The sequence below is a fragment of the Alligator sinensis genome, unplaced genomic scaffold, assembly GCF_000455745.1.
Source record: "Alligator sinensis unplaced genomic scaffold, ASM45574v1 scaffold1318_3, whole genome shotgun sequence".
Lineage (NCBI taxonomy): Eukaryota > Metazoa > Chordata > Crocodylia > Alligatoridae > Alligator > Alligator sinensis.
The window spans coordinates 843,290-868,277 of NW_005842634.1; the positions used below are offsets into that span (position 1 = coordinate 843,290).

Consider the following 24,988-nt stretch of genomic DNA (forward strand, 5'->3'; position numbering starts at 1 on the left):
CCCCCCCCGCAGGGACAGCCCTGATTACTTTATATGACAGAAATTTGCTGGTGGTCTTTAAGGTTGAGCTGAAGAATGTGCTGGTGGTACACTTAAGGTTGTGTCATTTTAATGTGGTGGTGCACAGTCTGTCAGAGTTTGGGAACGGCTGGGCTAGGGCTCATTCATTCAAATACATATTAAACGTTGTCCTGCGGATTTTTAAAATGTCACAGTAACATGCGTTTGCCTTTGTGACGGAAAGACGACGCACCGTAATCCGTAACTGAGATGCACAACACGAACGTGGCTGTGTGCTTGCACGTTGTGATGCTGTGTTGTGTTGCGTGCTGCAACCTCCCAGAGTACATTCAGAGTTGGTAGCCCTATGGGTAACCTGCTCCTGAGTTTTACTGCCCTCCTCCTGAGAAAGTGTTTCCTAATATCTAACCTAAGCATCCCTTGCTGCAGCTCAAGACCATTGCTCCTTGTCCTGTCATCGGCCACCACTGAGAACGGTCCAGCTCCATGTAGCTCTGAGGTGCAGGAGGGGGCATGTAGCCAGGATGTGCAGAAAGGGGCATGCGGCTCTGAGGCAGAGCCGGGGGTGGCCTGTAGCTCAAAGGCGCAGGATGGGTGGTGTGTCGCTGGGATGTGGAGGAAGGGGTGGCATGTGGCTCAGAGGTGGAACGAAACCAGCGTGGGAGCTGTGGCTTGGGAGGGGAAAAGCCTTGAGAAAAAGCCTGTTTGAAGCTGAAGTGGGTGGGGGAAGAGTAGAGAAAGGAATGGAAAAATAAAAAAAAGTTAAGAACCTTGTATGCATTTCACTGAATATGGATTGGGATGGGGTGGGGGGTGGTTAGTACTCATGTCCAGGCAGAGCTGAGACCCAGCGAGCTCATATATCACACTGAGGCAGGGTTGAGATCCAGTGGGCTCACTGCATGCCATGCCGGTGCAGAGCAGAGACCCAGCGCAGTGGCGGTAGTAGGATTGATTGCTGCTGTTGTTTGCACGGAGGTGCTAGAGCAAGCAGCAAACTGGTGAGCTGAACCTGGGTGGTCAGGGTTACATCCCTGAGGATGGGAGGGGGTGTTGCCTTGCTGCTTTGGGCAGCAGGGTTTAGGAGGGTTTCCACAGAGCAGAGGAATGGGAAGGGCTGAGCACTGTGCGTTCTGGGCTGCTGGAGGAATTAAAGTGGAGCATTTTATCTCCTTGGAGCACGTTCTAAATGTACACATTTAATTCCTGCTGAGACAGGCCTGTCATCAGCCTCTGAACTGTTACATATAAACTAGGGGTGGGTTTAAAGTCCTTTGATACTGCAAACATACCTGACATGGCTCCTTTGAGCAGTTCTGTCAATGGTGGGGGACTGGGGAAAACCAAAGCAGGAGTGACTTTGTAAACAACAGCAGGGTCCAAGGTTGAAAGGAAATGCAGTAGGCCAGAGTGCACGTGGTAGCAGGTTCCAGTGTGAACATTTTATAAAGCTGTCGCCTCACTGGCTGTCTCTAAGGATATTTATTTAGCAATGCTGAATTGTACTGAAAGGGCTTGTGTCATTTGTCATATATTTCCATGTATTTTAGCATATTTTCATTCCCCAATTATATTTCTCACATTGTTCTTATAATTTGAAAGCACGTCTTGCAGCATTTAACTATATAAGACACAGCGTGCTAATAAAACATACTTTTCAAATGCCCAGTGCATGAATGAATTACAGAGTTGTATTTTTTTGGTTTTAATAAACTTTTCAAGTCCCTGCCTGTAATAGAACTGTCTCCCTCTTTGTGCTAGGGACTTCTGGATGATTTACATTGTTTTATAGATTACTTTGCAAAAGATCTCAAAGCACTTTAGAGAATTTGTTTAGCATCTTGGTGTAGCCATTTCTGGGATGGGATGTTCACAATCTTAAGGGATTGTAGATGTCTATCATGTCCAAGCAGGCACAATGGAAGTAAATCTTCCTCTATTGACATACTATTCTTCTAATATTTAACGTAATGGAAATATACATTTTTTGTGAACCTCAGGAATTGAGCACACAACCTTTGAATCTTGGAGTAGTATAGTGCCCTCTATCCTCTGGAGACACAGACGTTATTCCTTGCCAGTTCAATGAAGAGCACTCTCATGCAGGATGGAGTCTTCAGAAGCACTCGGCACTGACCTACCTTTGCTTCTGTTGAACTCATTAGTAAAATACCCATTGTTGTCAGTGGAAGCAGATTTAAGCCAACACTGAATGCTTTTGAACATTGCCACCTTAAAAAAAAAAAAAAAAAGCAAAAAAGCTATATAAGGAAGATAGGGAACAATTGGCTAGTTCACAGCATACTATGGACATTGATTGAAGTTTCAATCCTGCAAGCATGTAAGCATTTAATTTTACTTCTAAGAGACAGAAAGTAGGGCAGAGTGGCACCTTAAACTCACTGGTTCAGAGCTTTGTAGGCAACAGCTTGTTTCGTCAGATGCTAGGAATGGACTTGTCAGGGATAAATCCATTCCTGGTATCTGACAAAATAGGTTCTTGGCTACAAAAGCTCATGCCTCTGAATCAGTTAGTTTTGACTGTGTCACCCTACCATGCCGCCTTTCCAGTCTTTACACTAACATAACTAGCCATCTTTTTACTTCTCTGAGTAACCCAAGGGGCTATGTATGTGGCTGAGTGTTTGTGAGATCAGGGGCCTAAATATTTGCAAAAAAATGTGATAGCAGTTAACTGAATTCAGACCTCTCTAGACTGGGGCAGAAATAACTAACTACATTGTATTATATGTTCTTTTGGGACAGCCAGATCCTCTCTATAGGAACTGGATATACATGCTTGAAAGGGACATTGGGGGAGGGTGGAGGGATCTCCTGTGGGAGTGAGGTAGAAGCGTAGTAGGTGGGCAGGAGTGGCAGGAGTGGGAGAAACTCAACCCAAACCCCTGCAGAAATAGGAAGAGCTTTCTTCTATCTGGATGTAAATAGTGGTTGGGAAGGATGGTTGAGAGTAGGGCTGTGTGAGGCTTTGGATCCGGAGAAGCTTTGGAAGCTTTGGGGTCCAAAGCATCACATCCGGGTTGAATCGCTGGCCTCGTTCGGCTTCCTGAAGCGGTTCGGACTTCCCAAGAGCTTCAGAGCTGCCTCGGAGATCCGGCCATAGAGTATAATGGGGAAACAATAAAATATCTATAACTTTGTTTTGTGTCCGATTTGGATGAATTTTTCAGGAGTGGTAGACTCTGCAGAGAGGATGACGCCTGCCAAGTTTCAAGAAGATCAGTGCAGAGGTTTGGGGGGGAACAGCACCCCACATTCTTGAAAGCAAAACTCCTGTCACATCTAGGCATTACAACATAGTGGGGTGAAAACTGCAGGGGTGGTAGCTCTTGCTGAGGCCACAAAGCCTGCCACATTTCAAGAAGATCAGTGCAGGTGTTTGGAGGAAACTGCCCCTCAAGCTGCGGACGAGCAAAACTCATGCCATGGATGCTTGTGGGACTGACTGTGTCTGGCTTGGGGCGGGGAGGGACACACTGCTGCAGGCCGGGCTGCTGAGCTACTGTGTTACCAGTTACCAATCAATCATGATTCACTCAGGGACCAGGGACTCGGGGACCTGCTCAATACACAGGACCTAGCTACTATATAATGACTTAATGAGTATCAATTAGCACCTACAAAACCAGGCTAAGGAGAGGAAAGCATCTATACAGACAATCATCTGCCCCAACACAGACACAGTCTTGGCACAGTTTTGCCTGTCAGCAGCTAGGGGTGCAGGGCCCCACAACCCCCCTGCACCAATCTCCTCGACAGCTGGCAGGCGTCGTGGCCTCAGCAGGGGCCACCATCCCTGCAGCTGTCATCCCGCTGCACCTTAACATGCACAGTGTCACCCATGGCACGAGTTTTGCTTGTCCGCAGCCTAAGGTGCAGTTTCCCCCAAACCCCTGCACTGATCTTCTTGAAACTTGGCAGGTTTCATGCTCTCAGCAGAGGCTACCATCCCTGCAAGTTTCATCTAAATTGGACAAAAAACAAAGTTATTGATATTTGATTGATTCCCCATTATACCCTATGACCGGATCTCCGAGGCGGTTCCGAAGCTTCGGAGCCACTTCTGCTAGATTGAGGCAGAAACTCAGTCCAGAGCTCCGGGTTGGATCGCGGCCATCTGAAGCAGCTGGATTGGATTGCTACCGACTCGCACAAGCCTAGTTGAGAGTTGCTGGAGGGTTTGCTTATGTAGGCAGTTAGGCAGAGGAGTAGGAGTTCAGGTTTGAATTCTGAAGCTTTGGGAAATCTGTTATTTCTTATCTGTGGATTGCTGATTTATTGTAAGATGCTCTCAGCCTTTTGGATAGGGCAGGATATAAATGTAAAAAATAAATAATAAATATTGTTAGGAGATAGCGTAGCAAGCCTCAGAGAAATGCTTGAAAGTGTCAAGAAAACATGTTAAGTAATTAAAGGATGAAAACTTGACTGCCCAACAGTTATAAACAGTTGCAACTGAGACGAGAGGAAATTTACTGGTAAATTCCTATCTTGAAAACATCTTAATTCAACTTGGAGTAGCTGCACTGGGTTTACCTCCCTACTAGTATTTAATTAGCTTCTGGATGGCTCAATGTCTGTGCTCATGACTGAAGTCATGCTGTTTGCACGCCTTGATTCTGCAATAATAGCTATGACAAAGGCCAACGTTTTTCCTCTTTGGAAATTTCTGTATAGTTTTCAGGAACTGTTCTGAATCACAAGGACTGCATTATTTCACAAGTTTCCAAATATTTTTTTAGTGAACCTTGCTCTTACATTTTGAGTTTTGAATGCTTACAGGCCATACAGTCATTTTATTTTTGGATATACCAGGACAAGTTCCAGTAGTCAGATACTTATGCCCCAACCTGAGAACACCATGGAGAAAATGGGATGAAAGCTTCAAGTTTCAATTCTAACTTCCCACCAAACCCGTGAGAAAGATCTATTCTGTGGGTCCTGTTTGTCCTGAGTCACAGATGCATCCTTCAGACTCTGCATTTGGGGGTCTGTCCCTATGTTGTCTTTTAGTTATCCCAAGTAATCAGTGATATGCCCTTAGTGGCCCCCCCAATCAAGGGGGCTTATAGCTTTACTTGGTGGGCTTTAGCCCACATTTTGGAATAACACATCAAAAGGCCTATGCATTTGAGGGTGGTGAGGGCTGGAGTGAGGAATAGTCAGTACTTCTGTAAAATCATAACGAGGTACTTTCCTTCCTTGTGCAGGAAATGTTGTACGCCTGTTATGAATAATCTGTGTGTATGTGGGCAGAGGACTGGTAAGAGGCACAGGGCCTCTAAGATGCCAAAAAAAGAGTAAGGCAAGTCCCTAGGTTAGCTTGGAGAGGGCAGCAGTAAGACTTTCTTATCAGCAGAAAGGGAGAGAGAAAACCTGGGACCTCAGATTCTTACAGAAAGGTCAGGTCAGGCTAAGGAAGCACAGGTCCTTGAAAAGGGCTTCAACCTTCAAATTCTGTTCCTAAAGGAAAGCTTTAGCTAGCTTTTTTTCCTTCTTGAGTTATAATAATTGACATACTTCTCCACCTGCCAAGGCCCAGGTGTGTGATGCAGGGTGTGATAAAGACCAGTGGTTCTCAACCTTTTTTGTACCAAGACCCATTTGTAAACATCAATGGCCAGTCCTGACCCAGTGCCCCTTACTCCCAACCTGCTGGTCCCTGCCCCCAGGTCCCCAGTGCAGGGGGTGGGTGAGTGGGGCAGGGTGGGGTGTGTGTAGGGCATGGGCGGCCCCAAGCAACCCCTTGCAGGCTGGAACTCTGCCAGTCTGCAAGGGAAAAGTTATGATTTCCCACATTTTTCTCCTTTAAAGGAGAATCCATTTTTCAAGTTTGTTCCCGACCCTTTCATATATTCTTGCTACCCACTTTTGGGTCGTGACCCACAGGTTGAGAAAAGCCGATAAAGATGAATAAGGACTTCCCAGGACTAGCAGTTTCTCCCTTTAACCCCCCTTCTACAGCAGTGTTGGTCCTCTGAGAATGCTTGTAAGTGTGTAAGGAATCTCAAGCAGAGAGGAATGTTCCACCTGAGAGTTAACACTTAAATGCTGCTCCAGAGCTATGTTGCTATATCCTCAATGATACTAATATGGTTTATAAACAAGAGTACAAAGTATCATCTACGTTGATTTTACTGCTAGTGGAACACAATAGCACAAATTTACCAGGGGTGAAACATTAGACAGAGTTTAGATTTCCAAGCCTTTCATTGAGATTGAGGTATTTATTCAGTTTTCATAAACTGACTGCAGTAATTTTTTTGTGTAGGTGATTGGTCATCCCAAGTACAAAGAGTCCCAAAGAATTGCAGTCTTCCTGAGCATGCAAGATGAAATCCAGACAGAAGACATCATTAAGGACATTTTTAAGCAAGGCAAAGAGTGTTTCATTCCACAGTACAAGCCCCAGAGCAACCACATGGATATGCTAAAGTTGGCATCAGTTGAAGAAATTTCTTCACTTCCTGTGACATCCTGGAATATCCTCCAACCCAGTGATGATGACATACGGGAAGAAGCTTTGTCCAGGGGTGAGTGTTTTCTTCTTGCTAACCTTAGTCCAACAATTAATTTCATTGAGCAAGAGTAATTTGGTGATCAGTGGAGGTTAGCTAAAGACAAAGGCAAACTGGTTTCTGGTTCTGAAAGTTGTAGGACTTTCAGGGTGGTGTCCATACGTATAAATGAGAGTGATTTTAGAATCCTAGATCCTACAAATTGTTCTCCATGGATAAATCTCAGTGATTAAAACACCAGTCTTATGCTTCTGGCTTTTCATAAGAAGGTGTTAAAGTCACTTTTAGATGTCAATATACAATTCTAGCCAGTGCTAATTTTACTCCCAGTTATCCTTCTAAATCAAAACCAGCTCCTCAACCTGATCTCTGCTTGCTTATAAATCTAAACATACCTGCTTTTCCTGTGTTCATGTTCCTTCTGTGTTTGTTTTCTTTAACTATTCTAGTGGACATCTTCACAGAGTATTCACAGATTTTTTTAAAGAGTATTCATTAAAAAAAAACGCTCAACTCATGCTCAGAATCTGAGTTCGAGCTATGCTCATCTAGGGACTGGACACATGAAAAACTATGTTGTTTTACTGATGTTCATTTATTGACGTATGCTGGAAGGTAGGGCTAGGATTCAGAGTGTCTTAGCAAATTGGAGGATTTGAAAAAATTAGATTGAAGAAATCTCATGAGGTTCAACAAGGACAAGTGCAAAGTCCTGCTCTTAAGACAGAAGAATCCCATGCACCGGTACAGGTTGGGGACAGAATGGCTAGGCTGGGGGTCCACTTGGAGTTACAGTGGACAATAAGCTGGATATGAGTTAACAGTGTGACCTTATTGCCAAGAAGACTAACAGCATACTGGGTTGCATTAGTAGGAAACTAAGATAAGCTAAGGAAATTAGTAAGAGAGACATTGGGGACTCGGAGACTCAGTGAGATGGGAGTCTAGGATGGGTGGTTGTTCCTTAAAGAGACAATCCTCCGAGCTCAGAGGGAGTCAGTCCCAACACGAACCAAAGGGGGCAAGAGTGCTAAAAAGCCCCCTTGGCTCAGTAAAGGCATCCAGGAGGGCCTATAAGCAAAAAAGGTGGCATACAATCAGTGGAAACAAGGGGCTATCACCAAGGAGGATTACACCTTTGTTGCTCGTGATTGTAGGGAGGAGGTTGGGAAGGCCAAGGCAGAGACGGAACTAGGGCTGGTGACCAGAATTAGGGATAATGAAGTCCTTTTTCAAATATATAGGGAGTAAGAAGAAGGCACCAGGTAACGTGGGGCCACTAAGGACAGGCTTGGCAATCTGGTGATCGCAGCAAAGGAAAAAGCAGATCTCTTCAACGAGTTCTTTGCCTCCATATTTCTGAGCAGGGACCAGGACAGCTCCCCCACTAGAATTACAGACAGGCTCAGGGGACACAGCGCCATGCCTAGGGTCAGGGACAATCTAGTTGGGGAACTTCTGGAGGGGCTAGAGTGTTTAAATCAGCAGATCCGGATGCTCTTCATTCAAGGGTACTGAGGGAATTGGTGGAGGTCGTAGCAGGGCCCCTGGCACAGCTGTATGAGCGCTTGTGATGCCCTGGCCAGGTCCCAGAGGAAAAGGGTCATTTACAAGAAGGGGAAAAAGGAGGACCTGGGTAACTCTAGGCCAGTTAGTCTTACCTCAGTCCTTAGGAAGATCTTTGAGAAAATTATCAAGGAGCACATCTGTGGGGGCCCAGCATGGGAGGTAATGCTCAGGGCCAACCAATGTGGGTTCATTGTGGACAGGTCCTGCCTGACTAACTTTATTTCCTTTTACAACCAGGTCACAAAGTCCTTGGGTGCAGGTGTTGAGGTGGATGTAGTCTATCTGGAATTCAAGAAGGCCTTTGACACTGTTTCTCACCCCACACTTGTAAAAAAACTAGGTGACTGTGGTATTGATGCCTACACAGTCAGATGGGTAGCAAATTGGTTTGATGGTTGCACCCAGAGAGTGGTGGTAAATGGGTCGTTTTTGACCTGGAGGGATGTGGGCAGTGGAGTTCCCCAGGTCTCGGTCCTCGGGCCTGTGCTATTCAAGATCTTTATCAGAGACTTGGAGGTTGGCGTGGAAAGTACGCTGTCCAAATTCGCTGATGACACACAGATGTGGGGAGAAGTGGGCACACTGGAGCGTAGGGGCAGAATCCAACTAGATCTAGACAGGTTACGGAGGTGGGTGGATGAGAATAGGATGGAATTCAACACAGACAAGTACAAGGTGCTGCATCTAGGGAGAAGGAACCTGCAACATACCTAGAGGCTGGGGAACACCCTTCTCAACAACACAGTGGGTGAAAGGGATCTTGGAGACATTGTTGACTCCAGGATGGACATGAGCCGCCAATGCTAGGAAGCGGTCAGTAAGGCTAACCGCACCTTGTTGTGCATCTACAAATGCGTCACAATCAGGTCCAGGGAGGTGATCCTCCCCCTCTATGTGGCGCTGGTCAGGCCACAGTTGGAGTACTGCGTCCAGTTCTGGGTGCCGCACTTCAAGAGGGATGTGGCTAACCTTGAGAGGGTCCAGAGGAGGGCCACTCGCATGATCAGGGGGCAGCAGGGCAGGCCTTACGAAGATAGACTAAAGGGCCTGAATCTATTCGGCCTCCACAAGAGAAGACTGAGAGGGGATCTGGTGGCCATCTATAAACTCATCATGGGGGACCAGCAGAAAATAGGCGAGGCTCTGTTCCCCCGAGCACCACCTGGGATAACAAGGAATAATGTCCACAGATTGGTTGAGAGTAAGTTCAGGCTTGATATCAGAAGGCATTACTTTACAGTTAGGGCTGCCAGGCTCTGAAATGGGCTCCCAAGGAAGGTGGTCCTTTCCCCTAGCTTGGGGGTCTTCAAGAGGAGGTTGGATACATATCTGGCTGGTGTATTATGATCCCAGCACTTGTTCCTGCCCAGGGCAGGGGGCCAGACTTTATGATCTGTTCAGGTCCCTTCCGACCCTAGAAACTATGAAAGTTGCCAGCAGATTGGGGGGAAGTAATTATTCCCCTCTATTCAGCACTGGTGAGGCCACATCTGGAGAACTGTGTCCAGTTTTGGGTCCTTCACTACAGAAAGGATGTGGACAAGTTGGAGAGAGTCCAACGGAGGGCAACAAAAATGGTTAGAGGGCTAGGGCACATGATTTATGAGGAGAGGCTGAGGGAACTGGGCTTATTTAATCTGCAGAAGAGAAGACTGAGAGGGGATTTGATAGCAGCCTCTAACTACCTGAAGGGTGGTTTCAACAGAGGATGGAGCTACACTGTTGTTAGTGGTGACAGATGGCAGAACAAGGAGCAATGGTCTCAAGTTGCAGCAGGGGAAGTTTAGGTTAGATACTAGTAAAAACTTTCTCACTAGGAGGGTGGTGAAGCACTGGAATGGGTTACCTAGAGAGGTGGAATCTCCATCCTTGGAGGTTTTTAAGACCTGGCTCAACAAAGCCTTGGCTGGGATGATCCAGTTGGGGATGGTCCTACTTTGGGCAGGGGTTTGGACTAGCTGACCCCCTGAGGTCACTTTCAACCCTAATTTTTTATGATTCTATCTGAATCCTTTGTCTGCTCATGGTCCGCACTAAGTAGAATTTAAACCAGTGTTGCTTATCTTGAATGAACACATACCCCAGTGTGCTTTACATAAGTTTTCTATGCTAGTATGAATTACAATGGGATGATACACAGACAGAAATGTAGCCATTTTGTGGTAGCTGCACACAATATAGCTAATGGTATTTAACAGGCCTCTAGAATCAATGTAACTTGAACCAGTCAAGTTTTACTCCTGATTCTTTCAGGGGCAATTCTTCATCCGTTTGGGAGAAGTAACCTTGTGGTTTGTGGTTTTTTATCATCTGTCTACTACTTTTTTCCCCCTGTAAACTCAGTTATGCTGGTATAAGTGAGTTATATATGTCCCCACTCAGGGTTAAGTCACAGTAGCGTAGTTGCTCTTACTGTGGGATAGGAGTGGACAGATGAAATGGGTACAATGGATCAGCCTATATGCTATCTCAAACAATAGTTTGGATGCTGAAGCCTGAAATCTACATGGAACTATTCAACTGTTACTTGCTTCCCTAAAGTGTGTCTAATGAATTACCATTTTATACATCAGCAGATTTAGGGACTTCTGATAGTGACCCTTAAAATTGCCAAAGTTCTATTAATTCAGCATAGTTCAGCCACTTGGGACAAGCTACACGATGCATGATGAGATACAGTTAGCGGCATTTAACAGGCCTCTATCAGACAACAGAAAGGGAAGACAGGAAAATCTTGGGTGAAATTTAGCTAGAAAGGGGGCTACACAAGAACCACTGCAGCCCTTGTAGAAGGAGCCTGTCAAGGAAGACTTGCAATATGGCAGGGGCAGAGATCCAAGATGTTTTTTCACATGAATCTCCTGCCTCACATTTAAAGTAACACTGAGGTAGTAGAATGGAGCTGGGTACTTGTTTTTTCAAGTTTCAGTATTTTGATGAATTGAACTGAAAGAAATTGTTCCTCATTTTCCAACCAACTTTAATAGCAACGGATATACACATTGCTCCTAGCAGAGGACTTTTTCCTCAACCTTCTTAAACTTGACCTCCATGGGACTATATTTCTATGCGTGTGTGACATCTTCAGATGATTCAGTGGTTCTCCTATTCATAGGCTGGAAGGACAGACACCCTTCCTCTTTCTCTGAATAACTTTTGGAAGTCTGGTAAGGGCATTTAGACTCTGATGCTGATGAAACACAAACCAGACAGACCACTCGCAGCAGAAACAAGGACAGTGCTTCTGTAAAATGCTGTTGCCATATTTTTCGATCTTCAGTACATTGGCTAGAACACAGGCTGCTTTGCTGCCACCCATATCCTCCTTGTTGGAATTATGCATGTATGAATCATTTATCTCCATAATTTTATCAAATACTGTGGTGATCCAAGGCATTTACATTGTTATGGATAGCTAACATGATGTTATAGTAGCAATGTTCCCATTGCTTGCATACATTGTGATGTAATTTCCAAGAAATACCCTGCAGGTACATAAATAAGTTATGTTATCACTGACTACATCCATTTTACATGTCCAAAAACTCAGGTCTAGATGATCTATAAAAAAATTTTTCCTTCTTACAAGTCTGGTTCCTGTGAAGGATGGCTTCATATCTATTCTGTGTGCAGTGTTCATAGTTCTTGGGTATAGTTTACAGGTTATATATTGTAGATAGAGATACTTCCGTTATTAAGGCCCATTGTAAAATCAGTATTGTTCTATTTGCATCTTGACAGCACAATGTATTACACACATTATTGACATAGATCATAGCAGTTTCTCTGGTGGAAGTCTTTCATCCTCTTTACCACGTATGAATGACACTATCTATTTGTCACTTGAAGTGTTGCTGTCTTGGCCATTGTAAATACTAAGCAACATAATGAGGACATGTGAAAAAGCTCATTCTTTGTGGTAAGCACATGCGTACAATGCGTGACTCGGTCCATTTCCAGTCAGACCTATTCCATGTTAGTACAAAGACTTTGAGCTGTATCTGCACTGACATTTTCCATGCTCTTTTTTGGAACAATCCAGGAGTATAATCTCTTCCCAATACATCCCAATTTATATGTGCAAATCTCTAACCACCATGTGTAAAATATGCACTGAAGGGAGACATTACTCTATGTGTTACTTGCTCTAACTATTAATTTTGCTTAAAGTTCATCTGGATTACAGCGACTGGCTGAACAGCAGCCCATGGTAGAAATCCGTTTCATGTCTTTGGAAGGAATAAACTGGATAAAGCAAAAGCTCTTGTATATAGACATTCAGGTGGCAAAGGACAAAAGAATGTTTCCTTATCAGTTTCATGTCCTTGTGTTTTAGTGTAGTCCAGTGAATTAAGCCCTGGACTGGGAGTGATGAGACACAATTCTATTCCATTTTGCCACTGATATTCTGTGGAAACTAGGGAATGTGACTTGATTCCTCTGCTTTGTTTTTCCTTCTCTGTAAATTGGCATAATGTTACTTACCCACTGTGATGGGTCTAGACTTCCGTCTATGCCTTTTTTTGTTGGTACTACCCAGTCTATTCCACCTCCTACTTCTCGCCTGCCATAATTTTGATGGTAACCAGTGTGTGTTTACAGGGAGGCTGCCCTTGAGACAAGGATAGTCCTTTTCTGGGTACCCTAGAACTATTATCATGGCCTCCTAGCCAGTCCCTAGCTAGCCCACACCTTGCTGGTGGTTCCCCATTTGCCCCTTTGTAGGGACTCTTTCTCATTCTCTACCCAGAATCAACACGGGGCCCCTCAGGCCCCACCCCGTGTTTGAGCTTCAGCCTTTTCAAGTTCAGCCCCTCTTTCTCTGGCTGAGACCCTACGGCTCAGGTTCATTATTTCGGGCCCTGGATCTCTAGGCCTCCATGGAGGGTGCCTGCCCAGTACCCTGCTTGTGGCCTTCTCCACCTCTACAGCCACTTCCAGTTCTCTGGTATAAAACTAAAACAAAAAATGCAAGCAACTGCTTTAAACTCCAAGTCTCAAAGTCCCTCCTCTGAGTTGTCATACCACTGCCAAGCCACCTCCCAGCTCTCTGACTCTCTCAGCCCTTGGAGTACCTGCCACAGCCTGCAGCTCCCACTCCCCCACCAGCCTGAGCTGTCAGGAGCTCCTCTTCCTGCAGAGTTCGGGGCTGTACTGCCTCTCTGCTTCAGGGGCCCAGGCTTATATTCCCTGGGCTCCTCCTCTTCTAGCCAGGTGCTCTCCTAATTGGCCATAGGTATATCCCTTTAGCCTCCAGAGAAGCTTACTGTTATTTCTCGGGCTAAACTGTAGTAGTGTCCTTGCTGTCTAACCAGGGCTCTGCCCTATTGTCCTGTTACTAGGCAGCTAGCTTCACCATATGCACTTGCAGTTTATGGGTCTTGCATACAGCTAGCCTATAATCTGCTGTCTTCCCCCACCTGGGAGCATCCTTTTTTCCCTACAAGTCTCAGAAGTTTGACTCTTGGGAGGGGTCTTCTCCTTTCTTGTCTCCCTCTGCTGTGCAAAGGTAACAGGGTTTGGGTTCCCTGTTACACCTGCCATTGTAAATGTGCTGTGAGATTTAAGGATGAAAATTGCTAGATAAAAGATAAGTTGTTATTATTGTCAGTGGGTGCATCTACATGAGATGCTTCGAGCGTAGTAGACTAATTCTACTATGTATTAACGCAGTGGGCAAAACCTATGCTAATGCACAGCAGTATTAGTCTACTGTGGTAGACTAATACTAGTCTGCAGTACTAATGCACAGTAGATTAATACTGCTGTGCATTAGCATCACCAAAAAAGCATGTACTGGTGCTAATGTGTAGTAACGCTGATAATGGCACATTTAGGTAGTACATGTAATTACAGGTACCAAATGTACCTTAATTACGGCTTATTAATGAACATGTAGATGCATCCAGTATGACTTAAGAACCCTTATCAGTGTTGATATCACTGGATATGTTTAAATTTGTATGCACCTTTTTTGAAGACTTGCACGTCAGATTTTATATATATATTTTTATACACACACACACACACACACATTAGCCTGCATTTAATTTGAACCTGGGATTTGGTATGTCATAAACCATGTGCATTTTATTTCATCTTAAGCTTGTGTCTTATGGTGTTTTATTTTCAATATTTTTCCATTGATCTCAATAGGAGCCTATGGCTTCTTTATACTCTTCAAAGTCAGGCTTGTGGCTGAATATGGACTTAGGGATGTTACTTCAATATCTTGGCTCCTAGACATTAATCTTGAATGGTCATAAACAAACACAGACAGACTGATAGTTGAGGTAGGCATCATACATTATAGATATGTTTTAAATGATTCACTTGAGGGAGAGTTTAAATATACAAAGGACAATTAGGCATTTGGCTCTCACTGAAAATCAATGGGAATTGTGGGTGCCTATGTCATCTGTGGACCCTGGATTTCTGTGTGTATGTATAAAACATTCAAGCTAAGAGATGCCAGCATTCAAGTGTAGCCACCTTGTGTGTTTGCATGTCTGTTGATGTGATCATGTACACTTTTGTCCATAGGACCTCTGCCTCATTCATCACCTAGGTTGGCTGATGTTTACTTTAGTAGCAGCTATTGAGTTTTTTTTTCTCCTCATTGTTCAGTGTGCAGCCCAAGGCTGTATTCAGTGCACACTGATCCTTATGGGCTTTTCTGTGCTATTCATCTCTAGTGTCTGAGCTTTCCACAAATGTGAACAGGTGTTTGCTGGTGCAGAGGAATGGTGAGATTTGGGAATCTTGGGTTTCATTCCTCATTACACTCTGTCTCCTTGCCTAGGCAGGCCAAGTCCCCTGTTGTTGAGATCACTATCCCATAGAAGTTAGAAACAGCCATTGCGGAGAGCCCTTTTAAGCTTGGTAGTCTGGTCTGGGTGCTCGGTTGTTCTGTTAGGAACAGCACCTGCAGAGCCTGGGTGGGGTGCTGGAAGCCGTGAAAAGCTCAAGCATGATCACTGGGATCTTCAGAGATTTTCATAATTAAATATGAACAAGTGTCTATTGAGTCTATGCAAACTACAGTTTTTCCAAGCTTTATAACTTGGCCAATTTTAGGTCGGTTTTAATGAAGATGGCAAAGGCACATCCCTGACACAAAGGCCACCCTCTTGTCGTATTAAGTCTCTGCTCCAAAGCACTGAGGCACTAGATCTTTCCAAAGGAAAAAAACAATTCCCCCCCTATTCTTATTCTGGGAAACAAGTGAACTCCACCAAAAAAAATTAAAAGTCAGCCTGAGGCAGACACCTGGCATGAAAAATTTCAGCCTATTCAGATAAAATTGTCCAATAACAATTCAGATAAAGTTGGCAAACTTAGAAGCAACTAGAAATCCATAGGGTCTGCTGATGAGAAGTGCTGAGCAGTGTGAAGAATAGTCAGTATCATCAGCCTTCTCTATACTTTACACACTGTGTCTCTTGACCAGTAGTTCTCAACCATGTTAGACTCCAAGCACCCCTCGGAAAATATCAGCTTTTAACTTTTTCTCTCTCATTTTTTGAATGCCAAAAATACTAGCACAATTCTTCTGTTGCAAAGAACTCAGAAAGACCACAACAGGTCAGAATGTGTTTAACACTATGGATTCCTGTTTGCAGTCTCTGGGTTTATCTGGGTTATCCACTGTGGCACCCTGGTTGAGAATCACTGCAGTAGACAGCTGTATATGCTATGCACATCTGTTTGTCTGTCTATCAGTATCCCATTATAACATACTATAACTATATTCCTGTAAATACCTGTGTGTGTATATATATATATATATATATATAGGGATGTGTATCTATTTTAATACATACTTTATCTCAATAGTTATTTAGTAAATTAAGAATGGATTCTTAATCATAAATGCATATTATTATTCAATAATTAGGTCCAAAAATTTCAGAATTCTCTGTACTGGCAACTTGAATGACTCATTACCTAATTAGGGGTGCACCGATAGTGATTTTGGGGGCCGATACTGATAGCTGATATTTAAGGAGGCATATTGGCTGATACCGATCCGATTTCTGATACAGCTGCAAGAAGCTGGTAAGTCCATTGTGGTGGAAGGGGAGGGTGGAGGGAAGGGACATGGGGAGGCAGATCAACACCCCCGGCACTCCCTGGATGAGTGATGACTCCATCCCGCACCCTGCCTTGGCAAGGCAGTGTCTGCCCCTGATCTACTTCCTCACCGTGGGGGGCGTTGATCTGCCCTGCCATACCCCTTCCCTTCTCCCTCCCCTTCCAGCACAATGGACTTCCCAGCTGCACGCAGCTCTCCATGCTGCCTGGCTGTGCTCCTCACTGCCTGTGTGCTGCACTGTGCCTGCGCGTATGCACAAGCATTTATTGGACAAATTATTGGTTGCATGGGGCTGATTTCCAATACAGCCAGTTTTCTTTATATCAGTGCCAATCCGATACTGGACCGATGCATCAGTACACCTCTATAACTAATAATTGCAAAATTAATATTGTATCCACAAAATGCTTACAAGCAATTTGCTAGCTAATAAATATACAACAACATACAAAAAGCAGACAGACTATGAAAGTACCAAGATACATTCTTGCCTTTTACATTGCATTTTTGTCATCCTGTCTTTTGCCAGTCCTTTGTCTTTGTTTTATTTTTCTTTTAAGACCTTCAGGGTTGGGCTGCACCTTTATCTTTAGAAGTCCTAGAACAGTTTGGGCAATTTTGTAACATATATAATGTATTTGTGCTGGAAGGACACAGGAAACTTAGTTTATTGGTGGTATATTGGGGCTATGCACACTAGTTACTATGACCCCATTGAAAGGAAAATGGCTGGATACTTCTCATTTACAATTGCACCAACCCATTTGTAACTACTTTGAAATTATTGCTGAGGGATCATTAGCCCCATTTTAAACTTTGCCACTGGGAACTGCCCTGCAGAAATATTTTTAGCCACAAATGCTCTGTTCTAGCCACCTTTACACTCCTGCTACTTATTTATACTTTAAAGATGCCACACTCACCACTTTCACAACTTTGAGGGCTAAGATCAGCTGAGAATTTTTAGCAGCTTAAAATTATAGAGACCTTTTAGCACTGGGATACGTGGAATGGTTATCTATCCTGACTGTATTACGCTGAGGTTGAAAATGAAAACTGGCATTTTTCTAAAGTGTAAGATGTTGAATTTAAAAAACAAACAAACAACCTATGCACCGGAAATGCAAGGATTTTGAAATACGAAGCACGTAAGGGGGTTTAAAAATAGAAAATGATAAAAAGGGAAAGCACTGTAACTGGGAGCAAAGTAAATGTCTTAATATGTCACTTCAGATCCATTAATTGTTTTATATCAATATATGAAGGTAGAAAAATGATTTATAGAATTATATGAATAATTTTGAGATAAGATGCAGTTATAGTACCTTGGAGGTTACTGGAACAGATTTAAATAAGATGTGTTCAGATTGCCAGAGAAATGGAATGTGCATATGTTAGAAGCAATGATATTAAATATCACTGCAGAGTGGAAAAACAGAAAATGCTCCAAACAAGACTGTAAAGTGATTGAAGGCACTATTAGATTTTCTTCCCCTCTGGGAGACTTGATTAAAACTTACAGTATAATATATGTCAAGGAATAGATTATAATTTAAAATCTCTTTGCACTGGTCATAAAAAAGCAAAGCCGAGACCACGCCATGAAACAAAATTGAAAATCAAGGCTTAGCTCTTAATGTAATTTATTTTTTAATGAAATGATTTAAAGTTTGGAATGAACTTCTACTTGAAGACAATGAGCCGTAGGATTGTGATATGCATAAGAAGAGCAAATTCAGTGCTAGTGAGCCATTAACATTCCAGTGTGAGCCCTCTGGTGGAGAGATACTGTTTCCTTCATACCAGAGGAAGTGCCACCCTGAGTGGAGCTAGTGGTCCATCTAATTCCTGCTTCAGAGACTCGCTCACAGAGCTTCCTGCCAAGAAGCTGCACAGAGCATACCTCTGCAGTAATGCAGCCACAGGGGAAATGTGTTCCTAACCCTTCATCAGTCAACAAGTGGCTTATTCCCTGAAAGACAAAGCTCTTCCTTTCTTGCTTTAAGTAACCATGAGTGCTCTTACCATCATGGGTGACTGGTGCCTCCTGAGTCTGGGAGGCATCAGCAGGACACAACTGGGGTGGGGGGGTCCCCCAGCAGCCAGTTGGACCAATTTCAGGGGGGGCATGAGCGCTCTCTGTGCCCCCCTACCAGCTGGAGCACTCAGTCTCAGGGGGAGCACCAGCACTCTCGGGGGGCGGGGGGGCACATGCCCTCCCATACCTCCCCGCTATGCATTGCCTATGCTTATCATTCCTTTAAACGCTTAATTTAGTTATATTTAATTGTACTAAGCTCTTGTGTTAATATCACCTGGTGGCAAAGAGTTCCATGGGTTGATTTGGTATGCTTTATAGCAAACGTATATTTTACTTGATAGTTTTAAATTTGCTGCCTTAGAGTATCATCCCATGTTCCATTCCGAGAGGGCAAATATGATAAACTGGTTGACCTTCTCTAAAGCGCTCATTATTCCTTTATGATAATATAATTTCATCATATGCTGCTATCATGTTGTATCCTGTGCAAACTAAACCTTCAATATTTTCCTCCTCCTCCTCCCATATGGACATTTTCTTGAGTCTCTAATTTTTTCCCTGCTGGAATTATTTTTGTAATGTTTTCAAACTTCTTCATCTTCTGAATTCCTTCTGTGAAAATGTGAATTACATATCACTTAATTCTAACACTGAATTGAGCCAAAAGTATTTTGCAGTGAGACTGATGTAGTAAATACCTCTGGAATATTAGCCTATGAAAGAGGTTAGACCTAAGTACAGACAATCAAAAAGCCCGAGGCTGAATCAGTTCAGTCTTCTCAGGTTAGTCTAAGCTGCACAGACAGAACTGATAAGCAAGTGAACAGACATTTACCTTCGATTCTAAAAATGCAGCCACATGCCTGAAGTGGCCCAGGCCAGAAGCAGGGGAGTGCTAGAGCACAGTTCCCTGCTGGGCTGGAGCAAACAGCTTGGATCAAAGCTAAGCTGCCCATCTCGCGAAGTGGGGTTTGTGGGAGAGGTGCAAAGCATGCTGAGGACTGTGGGTTAACTTGAATCTAGCGGGGATCTGGGACAGAAGTTCAGTAAACTGATTTAACATAGATGCGTAAAGCCTGATGCTACATCCATCCAGGTTTATCTTAAACCACTTTCAGAATGTCCAAAAGCAATTTATGTGCGCTGAACTTCTTTTATGTTGCAGATTTGAATTGACTTCTGATCACTTATACTGGTTTATGTGTCGTTTCTGTCCCTAGCCCTAAAGTTCTGTAAGGCTTTAAAAGGTTGCTTTATTTTGTAACCATTCTGAAGTGTTTCACTGGCATATGTCTTTGTTAGGACAGCTAAAAAAAATTACTTCTTCCACAATCAATTGAAGTTTAAAGAAAGTGAAAAGAGCATAGTAAAAGACTTCAGATTCACTGCAAGTGGCACTGAAATGTTTTATTCCCAAGAGGGTTTATTTTACAATATTGTGAACAGAAACTCTGTTATTTTCTTGGTGCTGCTTCCTAAATACTGGAGTCTCTCAAAAGAAAATAGCACTTTAGCTTCTGTTCCAGAATATGGCCTGGGACCTATGTCAAAGTAGAGAGGAGAAATGTGAACATGCCAGTACCGCTATTCATCAGGCCAATTTAAACAGAGTTATTTGCCCTTTACCCCTTTTCTGATGAAATATTGCTTTTGATTGTGGTTTTTGGAGGAAATGTAAAGTTTGGAAAGGGAGCAGAGAGCAGAGCTTGTATCCTTCTTTGTCCCCAGAAGAGGATGATACATGTAACAATAGTGGATGTTTGCCCACTCTGGCCACTGGCATATCCTAACCTGGTCACAGACAGACCATTAAATCATAGAATCATAGAAAATTAGGTTTGGAAGGGATCTCAGGAGGTCATCTAGTCTAATCTCCTGCTCAAAGCAGGACCAGCCCCAACTAGATCATCCCAGCCAAAGCTTTGTCTAGCCAGGTTTTGAAAACCCCCAAGGATGGAGATTCCACGACCTCTCTGGGTAACCTGTTCCGGTGTTTTACTACTCTCCTAGTGAGAAAATTCTTCCTAATATCTAACCTAAACTTCCCTTGCTGCAACTTGAGACCATTGCACTAGACCATATCTAGTGCAATAAGGTCTTTTTTCTCAGCCCATTTAATCTCATTCTCTCTGCTGAGAGGTAGGCCATGTGGCGATCCTGTTAATTTGCAGCACATCTCTATTCATCTATCCTAGGTGCTAGGAGAGTCCTTGACTCTTGGAGGAGGACTCCTTACCTCCCAAGCACAGAATGGCAGTGCAGCTGCTGCACCATGTAAGGTTATCACAGCGTTGGCACGGCTCAGTTATTCCAGCTTGTGCGGACTGCAGTTTCTTTGTGTATGTGTGATGCAAACGTGTTCCCTGGGGATGACAGTGAGATTTTCCAAACTAGCATATTTGTTCTCTGAGGTGCTGTGAAGAGATTTCACCGGCAGGTGTCAGTATGCTATAGATTTACTAGTGTGAACTGGTGTCATTTTTGCTGTGTCCTGTAATTAAAATCTCGCTTAGGCATTGCAATCACACACAGAGATCAAATGTTCCAGCCTAATGTCTCAAAAAAATCAGCCATCAGGGGAATGTGGGTAGCAAGTCCAAAGATGATAACTTTTCTGAAGCGGCTCCCCTGTAAAAGGTTTGTTTGTAAGAAACCATTGTGCTCAAAGCAGCAGCAATTCTCAGAGCCATAGTGATGATAAAACATGTCTGACATGTACAGCAGCAGTGCTGTCACCTGCAAACAAGCCAACTGTACATGCATAATAAACCCTGGCATGTAAATATCCCTCACTTTTTTCCATCCTGTGAACTAACTCTTTCACAGCAGTTACGTTTAGGAGTTTGAGGAGCAATTAATGCCTTACATCATACTCGTTTATATTTTATGGGCAATTCAGCTGTATTTTTATTATTGGGTACCTATTGTCAGGGAGGGGTGGATCAGCCGTATTAGACATATTGACAGTAACACTGCATGATCCCCAAAGCTACATAGATCTGCCACCTTCTGATTGAATCCTTTTAATTGATTTAAAAATGAACAAATAATAATGCAGAGACGGAAAATGGTGGTGAAACAATAAAGGTGCATGCTCACACACATAAGGTGTACGTTTTCAAATAAGAATTTGATTAACCAGAACTACAAATATAACTAATCAAGCCTTAACAAAGCCCATGCACAAGGTCCTAAACTGCTTGTCATAACAATCCCAGCATCAGCCCTTCAAAATGTCCAGGCAAAAGTTCCTGTAAAGCAGAAGATTTAGTAGTCAGCATTTGCTGATCTAACAAAATGTATCAATGTGCTGTAGGGCTGTGGTTACACAGGTTTGTCCTCCACCCCAGGCACATCGACATGTTCATTAATGTGCCGTGCCTACTGTGCATTACATTTAGTACTTGCAAAAGGAAGTACTAAATAAATGCACAGTAGGCTGCCCTACTCCACATTAGTGTGAACACATGCTTTTTTAGTGACAGTTAATGCACAGCAGACTAATACTACTGCACGTTAGTGTAACAGCACGGTTTTTGCCGTGACTCTGCAATGCACAGTCAATCAGTCTACTGTGCATTAAGCATCTTGTGTAGACGTGCCTGCTTTGGAGTTACCCTTCAAGGTACTTTGCTGGTTTAGCACTGCATTTTGCCCCAGGTGTAAACCCTTGGAGCCACAAAGCTGTCACTACCAATGTTTTCCTGATCAAGCTGTTCTAACATCTCTGCTCAGGATTATAGACTGCAGGAACAAATAACTCACCTGTCAGAGGAAGAAAGAAATATTAAGGCAAATAAGCAGAACATTCCTAAGCAACACTTTCTGTTATGTTCTGGTTGGCAGTGAGTGAGGAAGGCTGGTCTTCCATGGTGCATTGTATTAATAATGCTAGAAGGATAAAAAAATAATCTTCCAGTTTATATTTCTACCAGCCTTGACATTCTGCAGGTTCACAGTGAGACACGAGAAACATTGGACCTGAATTCTCACATAGCTGAAATCATAAGTGAAATGAGCATGATAGTTTAAGCCAAACCCCTAATTCAGTCTTTTCACACATGAAAGAATGAGAGTTTTAACCCCCGGTCTGAACCTGACACCACCAAAATTCCCTATCCCGAATAAAAGGGCATTTACTGGTAGGGTTGATTAGGAATGTCTGAGCAGTGCTGACATGTATTGTGCTTTTCTCCAATCAGGGCTGGAAATCTCTCACCTCTATCAGCACAAAATTAACAAGATTTTTTTTTAAACAGAATACAAAATGGAGTGAGGATGTTAACTTGATCTTAGCATAATGGAACAGAAGCTGAACAAAGTGTGTTATTATTAGTTGAGGCTTTATTAACAGGCAAAGTATTGCCACTCATTTGCTTTAAATCTGAATGACTGATGGTGATCACGCAGCATCGCCGGGAGAGGAATAAATATTTTATTAAGCCATAGTTTAAAAGGGCAAGCATGAGTTGTGAAGACAAATGTTTCATGCTGACACAAAGCATTGACATGGATGAGTAGACGGATAAAAGCTGAGTTGCTCAGTGCCAGTTTGTAGATTCTGCTGAGTATCCCGCTTTCTGCAAAATATTTTATTGAAGTAATAACAAAAGATATTTAACTCACTCCAAGTCATTGCATTGGATGAATAAACCCTTGGGGGACCTGAATGTATAAAGGCATAATATTCCATTGGGTTCTTATTGAATACTACTGCTTAGTGACAATGTAAATGCATGACTTCACCAGCTCTTGGGCAGGGTCTTGCCTGTACTGGAATCAATGTAATTCCATTGTGGGGGAAGGAGATAGGGCCTCCAGGGAGCATGCCTTGTATGATTTGGAGCCCAGCTGTTTCAGAGATCTCAGGGGCACAGTTGGTCCAATAAAAAAAAGAAAGCTGGGGTAAAGGACTATAGATCCCATGTGATATGAACCCCTGCCATCCCTAGCTGCACAAGGAGTGGGGCCTGAGCGTCATGGTAGGAACTCTGGTCTGAAGTTGTACTAGCATCAGTAAGCAGTAATACAGTGGTTCTGCACACAAGATCCAGGCTGTTCTTCCCCACCCCACCTCCAAGAAACTCTCCCACCTACAGTGCAGTGGGCTTTAGGGAGATGTGGAGCTGGAGTGATTACGACTTTCAGGACTCTGGAACCCAATATGCTGCTTAGCTTTGTCAATAAATAAAATGCCAATGAACTGATGGGGAGAACACAGACCAGAACAGCATGCACAACAGTTGGGCCTTACAAAGAGCAGCAGGAGGCATTAGGTCATCTAGCACTTCTTGCTCAGTTAGGCCCCAATTCAACAAAGCATCTAAACATATGCTTAAGTCCTATTAAAGAAAATGGGACTTCAGCAGGTGCTTAAAGACCTGATCTAAAGCCAACTGAGTTCAATGGAAGACTCCTATTGACTTCAATGGGCATTGGATGGATGCCTTTATTAAATGGGTTCCCACACAGCTTTAGTGAGCTCAGTCAAGGTTTTGATATTTAACAGTTCTGATTTTGAGCTTATGTTCCTTATTGGCACGTGCTGGGTAAAACATAGGTGTCTCTTGGGACTTCATACCTAAGAAACAAATGTGCATTCATAGCTGGAATAATTACCATGATTATTAACACAATAAATAACCCCTGCCAAGGTGCTTTGAATCCTGCACAATTAAAAACAATTACAATATCACTCATCTGCAGGGAAAGGAAATTAAATAACCATCATTTAAAATGAGCTTGGGTTTTTTCTGTGCAATCAAATATGAGTTTTAATCCCATCACATGAATGTATTTACGGCCATAAGGGTACCATGCTAGGAAGCGCTCTAGAAAAGTTGGTAAGGAAAGTTGCTTAAAAAAACAAACAAACCTATGATAGAAGATAAAAGACCCAATTGATTTTTTTCCGGAAACTGTGCAAGTAACTTGTTTGTTATATTTCACCCGTGGTTTGTTATGTCGCTTCAGCCAAGTAGAATCAGTGGAGCTGGGGCTGATTTAGCGCAGTTGAGGACCTGCCCCTTTGTATTTTACTGCTTGCCATTTCCAGGGCAGCAAGGATTCATGCTGAGATTCTGGTATTGATTTTTTAGCGCTGTACCACAAGAGCTCACATGAGTTATTGGAGAAGAATTTTCTTTCTGTTTAGGGGATGGTTTCTGCTTTTCAGCAGACTGGCTGGGGGAAAGTTGAGAAACATAATTGTTTATGTCTGTGTAATCACTTGCATTACTGGAAGAAGTCAGGGTAATTGGTTCTGAATGAATGGCTTTTTTTCAAATTGCTTATCAATTGCAGCAAAGGGTAATGTTTTTTGTCTCCTTGCTCATTAGATTCAGGAGACAACAATACCTGGGATGCTGGTGTTCATAAACAACACCTCTCCCACGGGTAAAAATATACATTATAGGACATGAGTCCCAGACACAATGCCCTGTAAGAGTGTAGCACAGGGTTTCCTACCTGTGGGTCCTTCAGCTTGTCATCAGTATTGATTGCTTTAACTATTTGCATTTCCTGCCCATCATTTAGCCTGGAGAGCAGACAGATGGTTTCCTCTGAAAGTGATCCATACCATCCCTGGAGCAGTTTCCTGGTCAGGATGGTGAGGCTGCTTTTTCACCGTTGATTTCAACGGGCACAGAATTTGGTCCTGGAATGAGCAGATTTTTCCTTTACTTTGTAGGCTCAGTTAGTTCAAAATCAAAGAAGGGAAAG

At 43.3% G+C, this 24,988-nt stretch overlaps 1 protein-coding gene across 7 annotated transcripts in view; it reads left to right on the forward strand.

The window, feature by feature from the left end:
• The window catches only part of MTHFS (methenyltetrahydrofolate synthetase), a 45,423-nt gene that overhangs the window by 10,940 nt on the left and 9,495 nt on the right, over positions 1–24,988 (forward strand). For 6 of the 7 annotated variants that reach the window (XM_025215249.1, XM_006033449.3, XM_006033448.3 and 3 more), the window contains one exon: positions 6,314–6,575. In XM_025215249.1, coding sequence (XP_025071034.1) covers positions 6,314–6,575 — 262 coding nt within the window. Of the gene's footprint in view, positions 1–5,011; positions 5,032–6,313; positions 6,576–24,988 lie in introns of those variants that run through there. The other variant, XM_025215248.1, reaches the window with a different exon arrangement.